Source organism: Rattus norvegicus, chromosome 5 (genome assembly GCF_036323735.1).
Source record: "Rattus norvegicus strain BN/NHsdMcwi chromosome 5, GRCr8, whole genome shotgun sequence".
Taxonomy (NCBI): domain Eukaryota; kingdom Metazoa; phylum Chordata; class Mammalia; order Rodentia; family Muridae; genus Rattus; species Rattus norvegicus.
Genome location: NC_086023.1, coordinates 149,734,142 through 149,748,810, shown reverse-complemented (window position 1 = coordinate 149,748,810; position 14,669 = coordinate 149,734,142). Strand labels below are relative to the sequence as shown.

General features: G+C 47.1%; 1 protein-coding gene across 6 annotated transcripts in view; it reads left to right on the top strand.

The window, feature by feature from the left end:
• Positions 1-2,336: 2,336 nt before the first annotated feature.
• The window catches only part of Gmeb1 (glucocorticoid modulatory element binding protein 1), a 43,440-nt gene continuing 31,107 nt past the window's right edge, over positions 2,337-14,669 (top strand). The window contains exons 1-3 of one of the 6 annotated variants that reach the window (XM_063288267.1): positions 2,378-2,468; positions 10,916-10,972; positions 11,556-11,710. In XM_063288267.1, the coding sequence (XP_063144337.1) occupies positions 11,583-11,710 (128 nt within the window). In that variant the 5' untranslated portion in view covers positions 2,378-2,468; positions 10,916-10,972; positions 11,556-11,582. Of the gene's footprint in view, positions 2,469-2,593; positions 4,311-10,915; positions 10,973-11,552; positions 11,711-14,669 lie in introns of those variants that run through there. The other 5 variants (XM_039110614.2, XM_063288269.1, XM_063288268.1 and 2 more) reach the window with 5 other exon arrangements.

Genomic DNA, 14,669 nt, shown 5'->3' with positions numbered 1-14,669 from the left:
ATCCAGGCTGCTCTGTGGAATTCCTTTCTCCCTCTGCCCAGTAACCCAACCTTTCCAGCCACTTAGGCTGGCCCCTGAGGGTTCCTTCAGGCTCGATGTCCTCTAAGTTTGGGTACCTGGCTTCTACCCTATTTCTGTATGCTCTTTCTGGGTGGCCCCACTAAATGTCCCAGGCACAAAAATCAATCTTAAAAATAAACAGTGGTGGGGGCTGGAGAGATGGCTCAGCGGTTAAGAGCACTGTCTGCTCTTTCAGAGGTCCTGAGTTCAAATCCCAGCAACCACATGGTGGTTCACAACCATCTGTAATGAGATCCGATGCCCTCTTCTGGTGTGTGTGAAGACAGCTACAGTGTACTTATATATAATAAATAAATAAATAAATAAATAAATAAATAAATAAATAAAAGTGGGTGGGTAGGTGGGGGAGCACCCTCCTTGAAGCAGGGGGGGGGGTTGGGATAGGGGGTTGCCGGAAGGGAAGGGAATAACATTTGAAATGTAAATAAAGAAAATATCCAATAAAAGAAAAAGCAAACAAAAGACCAGGGGCTGACAATATAGCCCAATTGGAAAATGCTTGGCTAGCATTTATAAAGGCCTGGAGTTTATCCCCAGCACCTCAGAACCTGGGCATGGTGTTATTGGTATGTAATCTAGCACTTGGGAGTCAGAGGCAGGAGGAGCAAGAATTCGAGACCATCATCTACTGGAGTGCTGGTCTCATAATCATACAGATGTAAAGTACAGAGTCTCCTTATAGGGTTCTGGTGACAGTCTCCAGTGGGACAACTAACTGTTTTTTAGGTGAAGACAGCAGGGTTAAGCGAGCTGTGCTCGGCCATGATCCCAAGGCTGTCAACACCAATCACCAACTGTGGAATGCCAAATGTCACACTCGCGTGTGCACACACACACACACACACACACACACCACTCACACATTTAGTTCTGCTGTATGATTCCTGTCTCTGGGGGTGGCAGGAGCTTGAGATCTTATTTCTTATGTATAACTGTATGTGTGTTTGTCATGTGAATGCAGTATCACCGGAGGCTAGAACAGAGGTTGGATCCCCTAAAGATGATTGTTACAGGTAATGATGGGCCAGCCCACAGGAGTGCTGGGAACCCAACTCAGGTCCCCAGCAAGAAGAGTACACACCCTTAATTGCTGAGCCATCTCTCCAGCCTCCAGTGATTCTTTTCCTGCTTGCTCTTAAATTAAAAAAACCCTGTTAAAACCCTCTCACATACTTATATATGTGTGTGTTCTCCTTCCACTGTGTAAGTTCGAGTGGTGGAACTCAGGTGGTCAGGGGCCTGTACCCGAGGAGCCATCTACACACACAAACCCAGCCCACAATCTGCCCTTTGGCAGCAAAGAAGACAGACACAATGTATATAGGAAGCGACAGGGGGAAATAATTCTGGCTTTCCACATGTGTTCTACCTACTGACCTACTTTCCTCCTCATATCCCTCATCTCTACTTTTCACTTGCTTTTTTTGAGACAAGGTCTATGGTAGCCTTGGCTGGCCTAGAACTCACTATATAGACCAGGCTAGACAGGAATTCTATTGGAATTAAAGGGGTGTACCACCACGTGCTAGGGTTCCTGTTTAACCTTTTAAGATAAGAATGAAAGGGTAAGATGCTGCGAGGATTTTATAAACAAAAAGCATCTTCCCCAAGGCCTGACCACACTACACTGTGTTAAAGCTTGTCAGGATTCCCGGCCTCAAAAACTTGCCCAAGTACTTTTCTTTCTTTCTTTTTTTTTTTTTTTCCGGACCTGAGGACCGAACCCAGGGCCTTGCGTTTGCTAGGCAAGCGCTCTACCACTGAGCTAAATCCCCAACCCCCAAAGTACTTTTCAAGTATCATTTCATTCTATATGAGCGACATACACCACCTCGAAGTAAGTGGCTTAGAGTTGTCAAGTCACTCCATAGTTTTATCCATTCCAAGGAAGTTCAAACTTGAGCCCAGAACCCGCACAAGCAGGAGAACCTCGGCAAAGAACCATGGTTTGGACACAGGAAGGAGTTATTATCCTCAGCCACATCTTTTGATTCCACGTTGGTAACCTGAAACTCTGATAAACTGTAAGCATCAATAAAGAGCATTTGGGGAAAGAAAAGCCCCCGCCCTCCACAAGAGTCAAGGCAAATTGATCTTTGCATCTAAACCTTATTTAGTCCCTGGGCGACTTCTCCAACAATGCCTTTCAAAGGCCGAAGGCCTAAGCTCCGGAGCTGCCCAAATCGCTCGGCTAAGGTGGGTGTTCTCTGCGCAGCCCACAATAAGGACGCGTCCCCTTTAAGGCGCCAGCTCGCCCGCGGCGGCGGCCGGAAGTGCTGGAGCCCGGCTTCGCGGCGGCGGTGGCGGCGGCAGCCGTGGCGGCTTGTGCGCATGCTCCGTCGCCCGCCCGCCCTGGCCGCTCGCCGCCCGCCCGCCCGACGGAGACGGTGAGGAGGGGGAGGGGTGGGCGCGCGGCGCGGGCGCGGCGAGGGCTGGGGGCGGGGGGGCGGGCGCGGGGGCCGCGCGGCGGCCGGCGAGGGCGGGCGGGCACGCAGGGGGCGGGGGGCTGCTGCCTCCGCGGGCGCCTCCCCACGCCCTGTGCGTGCCGCCGCCGCCGCCGGGGAGCGAGCGGACGTCGCGGCGCCGCGGGGGGGGTGGGGGGACGCTGCCGCTGGGTCCGCCCGAGCAGCCGGGCCGCCCCCAGCGTGGCCAGCCGGGCCTAGGCTCCCGGCCCTGCGAACCCTGTGCTGGGCGGGGGTTGGGGGGAGGCTCGGCGCCCCCGGACCGAGGGGCCCGGAAGTCCTCGCGGAAGGGCCTGGGGAACCGGGAAACCCCCCCCAAATACGGGATCTGGGAGCTCGGGCCTTATGCGGAGGAGCTGGGTCAGGCCTGGGTCGTGCCGGGGGGAGAGAGCGGCGTGTTGGGGTGGGGGTGGGGTGCGGAGTGTAAGAAGTAGGGTCCAGCCTTTCCCAGAGGGAAGAGGCCTCGGCCACCGGTCCTAGGGGGAAGGAGGCAGGTCCTTTAGAGGGCTAGGAGAGGAAGGAACGTCCTTCCCAAGATGAAGGGCAGTAAAGAGAAGGTTCCACCCGAGGGCTTCGGAATACCTCCGGTGGCCAGGTGGAGAGCAGGGTGGTTTTCTTCTTCGGGAAGAGGGAAACCTAAGATTAGGAGGGTTGGTGAGAAGATATTTGTTGGGAAGAGGGTCCTCCTTGCTTTCAGAAGTAACCGGGGGAGTTAGCCAGGTGTCTTCTATTTGAGAGGCAAGAGAAATGTGGGCAGAATCTTACCCGAGGGCCTTGACCTTGCTATTCAAGCAGCAGGAAAACCCTGAACTCTCAAAATGAGACCTGTTACTGTGTCTAGGAGAACCAGGAAGTAGGGGTTTTCTCCGTATCTGCAGACTTCCCATCTGCAGGGCCCTCTTGGCTAGTATTCTGGAACGTTTTCATAAGAGCTTGGGCCTAACGCTTCTAGTGTTTCCACCATATAACTTGTTTTTCATTTATAAGTTCATTGGTTACTTACGCTGAGATTAGTTGGGTTGGTTTGGGCCCTGTTTTGATTTCTTACAATCTAGAGAGGTGACTTCCAAAAAAACACGTCCTTTGATTCCTCCAAATACATATATAGAAGTCTCCAGTCTGTGATCTATATAGAACTTCATTTCCTCTGCATACTTCCTGCAGAGTGGGTCTGCGGGATGAATGACCTTGGGTTCCTTATAACTGAGTCCACTTTGGCTCAACTACTCAGGGTATAAGAAAGAGGTGAACTGGGGTTGGGGATTTGGTTCAGTGGTAAAAGCGCTTGCCTAGCAAGCGCAAGGCCCTGGGTTGGATTCCCCAGCTCCGAAAAAAAGAATAGGAAAAAAAAAAAAAAAAGAGGTGGACTTAGTGAGTTTTGTGCTTAAGTAATAAAGTTGCAACTTGGAGACTGGTTTTTTTTGTTGATTTTGGTTATTTATCTATTTGAGATTGGGTTTCTCTGTGTGGCTCTGGCTGCTCCGGAACTCACTCTAAAGATGAGGCTGCTCTCCAATTATTTTGTTATTTGAGTCAGGGTATCTCTGTGTAGTCCTGGCTGCTCAAAAATTCGTGTAGACCAGCGTGGCCTTGAACTCGAGATTTACCTGCCTCGGCCTCGGGAGTGCTGAGATGAAAGGCACATGCCATCACTGCCTGGCTTTTTTGTTTCTTTTTGAGATAAGGTCTCATTATGTCGTTCTGGCTGGTGTCAAACTCCAAGATTCACCTGCTTCTACCTTCCAAATCTGCCAGGCTGTCCTGTAGGTTATTTGACACTGGGGCTCACTATGTTTCCCCTGCTAACTTTGAATCCACTATATAGCCCGGGCTGGTCTTGAACTTACGTAGTCTTGTCTCTGGTGCCCAGGTGATTGAATGTAGGTAGGAGGTCATTATATCAAACATGTGCTTGCTTTTCTTGCTTTTGTTTTTCTTGGCATCTTATTTTGTAGCTCCGGTTTGACTGGAACTTGCTATGTAGACCAGGCCGACTCATGTATCTTCTGCTTCTGCCTCTACTGGGTGAGGTTTTTTTTTTTTTTTAATTAAGAATTTATTTATTTTATTTATACGAGTACACTGTCACTGTCTCCAGACACACCAGAAGAAGGCATCCAACCCCATTACAGTTGGTTGTGGGCCACCATGTGGTTGCTGGGAATTGAACTCAGGACCTCTGGAAGAGCAGTCAGTGCTCCTAACCACTGAGCCATATCTCCCCCACCCCCCACCCCTTTTTTTTTCTGGGCTGAGATTTTAAAATTAGATTTATTACTTGGCACGGTGGTACATACCTTTTATCCTGTCCTCACTCACTTGTAAGGCAGAAAAGCAGGCCGATAACTGAGATTGAGGCCTACTACATTGCAAGTTCCAGGATAGCCAGGGCTATATAGTGAGCCCATATCTCAAAAAAACAACATCAAAAATGTTTATGTTCCTGTGGCCTGTACCTGTGTGTGTGTGTCTGTCTGTGTCTGTCTGCTGTGCTGTACTTGTGCAGGTCAGAGGACAACACCAGGTTTGATTTTCTCCTTCAACTATGTGTCCTTGGGATCAAACTCAGGCATTCACACTTCACTGTAGCCTGTCTTTACCTTTTGAGCCCTCTTGCTATGTGCAGTACCCTCTTCCCCCCTTTTTTTTGACAAAGGTTTCGAGTAGCCTCAGCCTTCTTATGTAACTGAAGATGACCTTGAATCCCTAACCCTTCTGCTTCCACCCCCAGAGTGCTGTTTACAGATTTGTGCTACTATGCCTGGCTTCCTGCTCACTTTAAATATTTTTCAATTTATAATACTGTATGCATAATGTTGGGAGGGGGTACATGTTCCGCGGTGTGCAAGTGGGTAAAGGCCGGAGGGTTTTATGGAGTTGGTTCTCTCCTTTTACCCTTACACGAGTGAGGTCTAGAGAGAAACTCAGGTAACCAGGCCTTTTTTTTTCTTGTCATGACAATAACTGCAGAGCAAGCATTAGCTCCTGTCTGTAATCCCAGCTCTCTGTAGCCTGAGCCAGGAGTATTGAAAACTCAATCCAGCTTGGACTACCTAGTGAGACTTTTGTCTCAAATGCCCCAGTAACTGGACGTGGTGGCTCTTGTCTGCAATTCCTGAGCTTGGTAGGTAGAAGCTGGAAGCTCAGTAGCACAAGGTCACCCTCAGCTACATAGTGAGTTCGAGACCAGCCCAAAGCAAACTACAGACCAACTCTGTTTTCCTGTAGGTTGACCCCCATGGCTCATGCCAAGCCTCTGCCCTGAGATGTACTACCCCAGCAATACTTTTCACATGATTGACTAAATTTTATTAAAACTGTGTCATGTTTTTACATGTTCTCTTAGAATTACAGCGCACACAGTGGTATGATGTCAGGCGGATGTTGCAAAGCCTCCTCTGTGAAGTACCCATGGGATGAGCTCCCTCGCCTCACCTCACCTCTGGAGTTTGTGTTGTTATAAACAAGGGGCAGTTTTGTGTTCACGCATCTTACAGAGATGATCCTGCAGTTAGCCATGTAGTCAGCTGTTGTACTAAGAATTATGAGCTGTCTTGTTGGAGTGGATTCTTCTCTGTCACTAAAAACATGTTCTAGATGACTCTTAGTCTCAATGGTTAGAAGCCAGAACATTCCTCCTCGGTTCCAAGGTATGGAAGGAATAAAATACAAATTCTTTAGAGGCTGTTAACAACTTAGCCACCCTACTTATTCAAGATGTCTACAGGACCTCAACCTTACTGGGTAGAAGGTTGAATTTGGAAGTTCCATTCTGATTCTATGACACAGTAGTTTATCTGAGCTATTAATGTTAAAAAAAAAAAGTTAGAACCTGGTGGTGATGGCACATGCTTTTAGCATTTTTTTTTTTTTTTTGGTTCTTTTTTTCGGAGCTGGGGACCGAACCCAGGGCCTTGCGCTTCCTAGGTAAGCGCTCTACCACTGAGCTAAATCCCCAGCCCTGGCACATGCTTTTAATTCCAGCAATCATGAGGCTGAGGCAGGTGGGTCTCTGGGTTCCAGACCAGCCTGGTCTACAGAGTGAATTTCATGATAGCCAGAGCTACACAGAGAAACCCTGTGTACCTAAAGGCAGTCTTTGACTCAACACGTAGAGCCCCAATACTCAAAGGCAGTAGGATTCTTATAAATTTGAGGCTAACCTGGGCTACATGTGAGTCCAAGCCAGGAAGCTATTAAATAACAAGATCGGTCCCACCCTCCTGTTTCCTCACAGCCTCCCAAAGTTAAAACTCTGCTCCTTTTCTGGTGGAATAAATCTTGCTTGGGAGTCAAATTTATACCGCAAATGTTATTTGTTTCTTTTCTTAATATTTACCTTCTTGGGGTTGGGGATTTAGCTCAGTGGTAGAGCGCTTGCCTAGCAAGCGCAAGGCCCTGGGTTCGGTCCCCAGCTCCGAAAAAAAGGAAAAAAAAAATTACCTTCTTATCTGGGCCTGGTGGCACACACCTTTAATCCCAGCACATGGGAGTCAAAGGCAGGTGGATCTCTGCAAGTTCAAGGCCAGTCTAGTGTACAGATAAGAGTCCCAGGACAACAGCCTAGTCTACAAAGAAAAGCCTTTTCTTGAAGAAAAAAAGATTTAGTTTCTTGTTTGAGGCCAACCTTATTTAGTGAGTTTCAGACTAGTCAAAGCCACATGATAAAATCCTATCTCAAAAAAACAAGATGAAACAAAAGGTCTATTATGCATAATATTTTGCCTAAATGTATGTATGTATGTCACATCCACGCCTAGGGAAGTCAGAAAAGAGTATCAGCCCCCGCCCTAGGACTGGAGTTAAGGTGATTGTGAGCCCATGTGGGTGTTGGGAATCCCACCTGAGTCCTCTATAAGATGAACAAAGGCTCTTGCCAGGCAACACATCTCTCCAGTCCCTACTTCAGATTTAAGATGCTACTATAAAGTAATATATCTAAAAGATGCAAAACCTCAGAGGGTTTCTCTTTAAGTTGTACTGCACAGCTGAGCACAGTGGCACACATCTGTAATGCCATCATCTGGGATGTGGAAGGAGGAGGAGGACCAGGAGTTCCAGATCATCCTCAGCGACAGGGTGATTTTCAAGGCCACCCCAAAATTAGTAAACCTATAGTTGAATGGCTCTGGAGGCTGTGGTAGGAGGGTCCCTGGGACCCAGGAGTTAGAGAGCAGCCTGGTCAGCACAGCAGAGACAAGCTGTGGGAAAAACAGCCTGTACTTAGAGCTAAGCAGAAGACCTTTCACCTCAATCCTCAATGCCCATCCACCCCCTCACCTAAAAAAGGAAAGAAGAGGGGGCTGGGGATTTAGCTCAGTGGTAGAGCGCTTACCTAGGAAGCGCAAGGCCCTGGGTTCGGTCCCCAGCTCCGAAAAAAAAGAACCAAAAAAAAAAAAAAAAAAAGGAAAGAAGAGCATGATGGGAAACTCATGAGCAGTCTCCCAGGGTTAACAGACTAGCCTGAAGGGAGGGAAGGACAATGCTGGGGGCAGAAAGCAAGGTCAGAGGCTCAGTCCAGGAAATGGGACCTGTTTGAAAGCTGGAAATCTGTGATAGGAGCCCAGGATGTGCCACCTTTGAGAAGGGGGCTGATTTGTAGGCCACGGTAAGAGCGCTTGAGCTTTATTTTCATAGTAATGGGTGCATATTAAGGTGCACTTTGGCAGGATCACTTTGTTATGTGGGGAATGAATTGGAATTGAAGACCAAAGGTTAGGGTATAGAGAAATCGCTAGAAAAACCAGGTGACAGTTGGCATCCCAGATAGAGTGTTGGTAGCACAGATGGAGAATGGGAGGCACGGAAACACACACACAGCCCTCACCTGCACATAGACATCAACCTGCAGAATAGGGTTTTGTGGCTGATTGGATTTAGAAAGAAGAAGCAAAAGTAATTCCTGACTTCCCTCCTTTTGAAAATGGATGGGGGCTAGCACTAAGGGAAACAGGAAATCTAAGAGCAGGTTTAAGAGATTATGGTTTGATGTAGTAGAGGCCAATAAATACAGAGATGTAGAATCCATTAAAAAAGAAAAGGAAACCACAAACACACTGAGCCTGATGTCTACACCTGAGAGGCAGACATTTGAGGCTAGCCTGAGCTACATAGCAATACTTTGTCTTGAAAAATCAAGAATAAGCTGGGTGTTGTGGTGCATACCTTTAATTCCAGCACTTGGGAGGCAGAGGCAGGGGGATCTTTGAGTTTTGTTTCACAGAGTAATTTACAGGACAGCCAGGACTACACAGAGAAACTTCTCTCAAAAAACCAAGGAGTAGTAGAGTGCTTGCCTAGCAAGCGCAAGGCCCTGGGTTCGGTCCCCAGCTCCGGAAAACAAAAACAAAAACAAAAACAAAAAACCAAGGAGTAAAGGGCTGTAATCCCAGCACTCTGGAGGCAGAGTCTAGCCTGGTCTATAGAGTGAATTCCAGGACAGCCAGAGCTACACAGAGAAACCCTTTCTTAAAAAAACAAATAAGGGCTGGGGAGATGGCTCAGTGGTTAAGAGCACTGACTGCTCTTCCAGAGGTCCTGAGTTCAATTCCAAGCTACCACATGGTGGCTCACAACCATCTGTAATGAGATCTGATGCCCTCTTCTGGTGTGTCTGACGACATCTACTTATGTACATAAAATAAATAAATCTTTAAAAAAGAGATTACTATTTTAAAAAAGCAAAAAAACAAAAAAAAAAAAAAGGAAAGAGAAGAAGCAAAGAGCTATGGTTTACAGTTTAGTGATAAAACACGCGCTGATGTGCATGGCTCTGTGTTCAGTCTCCAGAAGCAGCAGAACAAATGGAGAGAAGGCACAGGACAGCTATGGCTGTCAAGGTCTATACAGGGCACTGGGCAGTGTGAACAGCAGGAGAGAGTGACAGGCCACATGGGAAATTCTGAATAGCAATTGCAGGGATGGTGGCTTTATGAAGGGGTGAACTTCGCTTTGTGCTGGGCTTAGAGAGTAGACAGGTTAGAGGGCTGGAAACACATTAGTGCGTGTTCTGGGCATAATGAGTGGCTGATAGGGTTGGAGATGGATGCTGTAGGAAACTGGAGTATCCTGAGGCCAGTGAAGTCCACTTTGGACAACATGTTAAGTACATGTATTTTAGGCAAACAAGGCTGGCAGAGCTGAGGAGTGACTTGGGTCTCTGACCACCAGTTACAAGTTCCATTTTGAATCCATGATCAACGTGACTGTCTCCTGCTTACCTTCATACACTCATGTATACTGAGTTAGTAAGTTCAGTGAATTTTCTTGTTCCCTTTACCAGCCGCACTTTTCCCTCTCTCCCCTCCCTCCTTGTCCTCCTCTTTTTTAAAGACAGGTTGGCCTTCCATTTATGTATCAGGCTGTATTAAAATGTTTTCATAATCTTCCTGACTCAGCCTCCCAGTGTGAGTGACAGCACCTGGCCCCTCCTCTCTTCTCAAGTGTAGTGTGAAGGACTGCTCATTGCTAGAATGCTTACCCACCATCCACAAGGCTCTGATTTGGGTTCCTACCACTGGGAAAAAAAGAAAAGAATTTTCCTGAGCTCTGAAGTCTAACTGAGACCGTCTAAGTTTTCCTGACGATTGGTGCAGTAGGTAAAAGTGCTTGCCATTGCAAGCCTGAACCCCCTGGTGGAAGGAGAGAGCTGACTCCTGAAAGTTGTCCTCTGACCTCCACATGGGTATCTTGGCATGTGCACAGACATACAAACAAGAATTTAAAAAAACAGAAAGATCGGGTCAATACTTGTGCTTGCAGGAGCACATGGTCCTTGGGGGCGGTGTCCTCAGTAGCTCTGCGAGGAGCTGTCAGACAGAGTCATCTCCATTCACTCTGAGCAACTGATGTTCCTGTGACCCATGTGGGGGTGCAAAACTTGGTCCCAGCAGGAAGATCAAGAGTTCCAGATCATCCTCAGCTGCAGAGAAAGTTCCAAGCAAGCCTGGACTATTTGAGACTCCCTCTCTAAAAATACAAAAGAGCATAAAGTTCTTAGAGCCAGACTTGGTGACTTATACCCTGTAATTCCAGCACGTTGAAGCTGAGGCAGAAGGATTGCTTTGAGTTTGAGACCTTGTCTCAAAAAGAAAAGTTGTGAACTAGAGAGGTGGCTCAGTGGTTAAGAGCATTTAACTGTTATTCCAGAGGATGGGGTTTGACACCCTCACAGACATTCATGTGGGCAAAACAGAGATAGAAAGAAAGAGATAGGTTTTTAAGACAGTGAAGTCAGTATTTATTAACAGCTATGCAGCTGAATTCAGATACTTACTGAGTGTTTATTAAGGCTAGGGCACTATATGTATTATCACATACCTGATATGTTATGGCTACTTGCACTTAAAATAGGTATGATTCCTACTTTCCAGGGGCCACTCTTTGGGATGGAACTAGTCTATGCTGTAACCCACAGAAAAACAAGCCAGGTATGGTGCATGCTTGCAGTGCCAGCACTTGGGAGGCAGAGGTGGAAGGACCAGCAACCTGGAGCCAGCCTGGAATACTTACTGGGATTCCCTTCTCAAAACCAAAACAAAGAACAACATTCTTTGATCCCAGAACTCAGGAGGCAAAGGCAGACTCTTTGAATTTGAGGTCAGCCTGGTCTACATATTGATTTCCAGGTCAGACAACATTACACAGTGAGACCCTGTCTTAAAAACAAAACGAGAAAACCTCAAATAAAATCTTCTAATACTGTTAATTCCTGTGCTATCATAATCCCTCCCAGTGCCGATGATCCCAGGCTACCAATTTAATTTCTCTAAACTTGAGAGATGCACAGTTAGGTCTGAGGAGCTGGTAGAGTTGGCTCTGGCAAACCACTGGTGAGTCATAGGTACTGTGAAAACATACTAAGAGCCTGTGTGCCTGTCAGCTCCTCTCGGTCCTCATCCTTTGCAGAGGATAGTTTTCCAGGCACCCCGAACCGTTCCTTATCTCGCCATCCTCTCCTGTTGCTGTCTCTTTCAAGATGGAGTTTCTCATGCTTCTTGTTCCCCTCAGCAGCCCCAGCTAGCTGACTTCATGTGAAAGATGGCCAATGCGGAAGTGAGTGTCCCAGTGGGAGACGTGGTTGTGGTGCCCACTGAAGGAAATGAAGGCGAGAACCCTGAAGACACTAAAACTCAAGTGATCTTGCAGTTACAGCCTGTGCAGCAAGGGTGAGTGGCCAGAGGTTTGGTTTTTCAGACATTTGTTATGGGAGGGTAAAGGATGGGGAGACGAGGACTGTGCAGTGGTCTGGCACAGCATGAACGTTCGGCTTCAGTTAGAGCTGGCTCTTCCTCTCCGTCACAGAACTCCTTCCGTCATCTCAGAGCTGTTCCTAGAGTCCTCCTCTGCCTTGTCACTGTGAGCTCTCGGAGGGCGAGTTATGTGGCTCCCTCATCTTCTCTGTCCACACTATTTAGCACAGGGTCCAAGTATACTTCTCAAATGTGGTGTTGATTCAGAAACTAAGAAAGGCACATCCAAAAATATTCCTGCTGTAAGCTCTCAAACACTTACAGATTGGCACATTATCAAGCACAGTCTATCAGAAGTGTCTGTCCACAACCATTGTTGTAAAAATATAAAAAATAAAATGTTGTCTTTTTCCCGCTCTTGGTCGGGCACCACAGTGTCCCAAGATATCTGCTAGATATCTTAATTCTCAGTCAGCAAAGCCTCTCACCTACCTGCTTTGTTCCATTCCCCTATCACACTGCTAAAGGCCTCTCTCTGAGCCTGGCAGCAATCTCTACCTATCTAGTTCCCAAGGCAGGTTTCCATGCCAGAAACACACATCCCAATTCCACAGTGGCCCAATGTCTCCAGCCACTACGGACACTTTCTTACACTTAAACCATCACATAAAAGAACACACAACACAATAACCTTTGACCCAATTGATAAGATATATTTGCCCCCCTAAACATACAAAGCCCAGTACACATCCATCCTTTAAGAACATTAATAACAACCTGTAAATACACAGAGTGGAATCTTAAGGCCAGCTTCCATTTTCTCTCCCCTGCGGCTACCCTTTCTGTCCTTCCTATCTCCTCCTCTTTCCATTCCAGTCTTCTTCTCTTCCTTCAAGCTTCTCTCCCGCCCATCCTTCCTTCTCATCCAATGACAGGCCTCCTTCTATCCTGTAACTGCCCTCACCTGTATTTTACAAATTAAATGGGAGAAGGTTCTGGTGAAGTCACCTGAGTCCTGAGTACGTGACTCGCAGCCATGATGTCCTTGGAGCAGTGGAATTAGCATCAAAATACAGATAACTCCCGGGCAAACCACAACACCTTAAAGATGCACTAAGAAGGTGTTAGAGGAAGCAGAGTACCAGGTCCTCGCCAGCATGAAGCTTGTGTTCTAGTTGTAAAAGCCAAAAGAGCATGGATGTAAGTGTGGAAACCCTTACATAGTGAAGATGAAGAAGGGTGGAGTGGATCTCTATCAGTCAGAAAGAAAATGCCTGGTTGGGGATTTAGCTCAGTGGTAGAGCGTTTGCCTAGCAACCGCAAGGTCCTGGGTTCGGTCCCCAGCTCCCAAAAAAAAAAGAAAAAAAAAAGAAAAAAGAAAATGCCTTGGCAGTGTCCAGGTCACCTGGAACCTCTCTTGTGCTGCACAGATGATCTGTCCCTGAACTGTGCCATATGCTAGCCCTCGATTATAAGTTAAGTTTTTCTTTGCTAGGTGGTGGTGGCACACGCCTTTGCTAGCACTTGGAAGGCAGAGGCAGGTGGATCTCTTGAGCTGGAGGTCAGCCTGGTCTACAGAGCAAGTTCCAGAACAGGCAGGGCTACACAGAAAAACCCTGGAGGGGACAAATTGATGGTAGTGGTTTGTCTGTCTTCCTTCCTTCCTTCCTTTCTTTCCTTCCTTCCTTCTTTCCTTCCTTCCTTCCTTCCTTCCTTCCTTCCTTCCTTTCTTTATGTGTTTGAGACAAGGTCTTGTTATGTAGCCCAGATTGGACTCAAGTTCACTATCCTCTCCCTTAGCTTCTTCAGTGTTGAGGCGATGGGTGTGTGGTGCTGCCATGCCTAGCTTTAAATGGGTAACTAAAAAAAAAATGAAAAAGCCTAGTGGTGTGGCACATGCCTTTAGCCCCAGAACTCTGGAGGCAGAAGCAGGCAGATCTCTGTGAGTTCAAAGCCAGCCTTTTCTACAGAATGAAAAGGACAGCCAGGGCTACACAAAAAAACTGTTTTTGAAAACTTGTGTGTGTGTGTGTGTGTCTGTGTATGTGTGTCTGTGTGTGTGTGTGTTTATATATGTTATATGTAATTAGGCCAGGTGGTGGCACACACTTTTAATCCTAGCACTGAGGCAGGCTGACTTCTATGAGTTCAAGGGTCGCCTGGTCTCCAGAGCTATTTTGAATTACACACACTCATACACTCACATACTCACACACTCACACGGGCTGGAGAAATAGCTCAGCAGTTAAAAACACTGACTGCTCCTGAAGGGGACCCTGAGCCCACTCCTAGCCTTCTCATGGCAGTGGGCACAGTATGTATGTGGTGTGTATGCATGCATACAGGTATTCACCTATAAAAGTAAATCAATTTTTAAAATCACCAAAAGGAATAAACAAAAGCTAAGGTGTAACTGGACCCAAAAAGGAAAAAATAGAAAGCAAAAGGGACTTGGTGGCATGGTGACCACCAGGCAGGTAAGCTGGTTCTAGAGCTGAGGGTGTGGGCAAAGGGAGGCCTTCAGTGGAGTTTGATACTTTATCCTTTGTTTGTTTGTCTGTCTGTCTGTCTGTCTGTCTGAAGATGGTCTTGGTAGGTAGCACAGATTTGTCTTGTATTCCAGACCCTTCTGCGTCTACCTTTCGAATGCCAGTATTTGGGTGTAAAACACTGTCTCCAGCTTTTTGTTTGCCTAATAGTTTTAAATTTTTAATTTTTAAATTACTTCTTAAATTTTTGCATGGGAATGTGCACACGTGTGTAGGTGCACATGGAGACCAGAAGAGGGCGTCAGATCCTGAACCAGAGTTGCATTCAGTTTGAGCCAACAGACATGGGTGGGTCCTCTGGGAGCAGGCAGTGTTTTTAGCCTCAGAGCCAGCTCTTCTGCACAGCGCTCTTCTTTTGTCTTTGAAAGTAGAATCTCAAGCTGTGC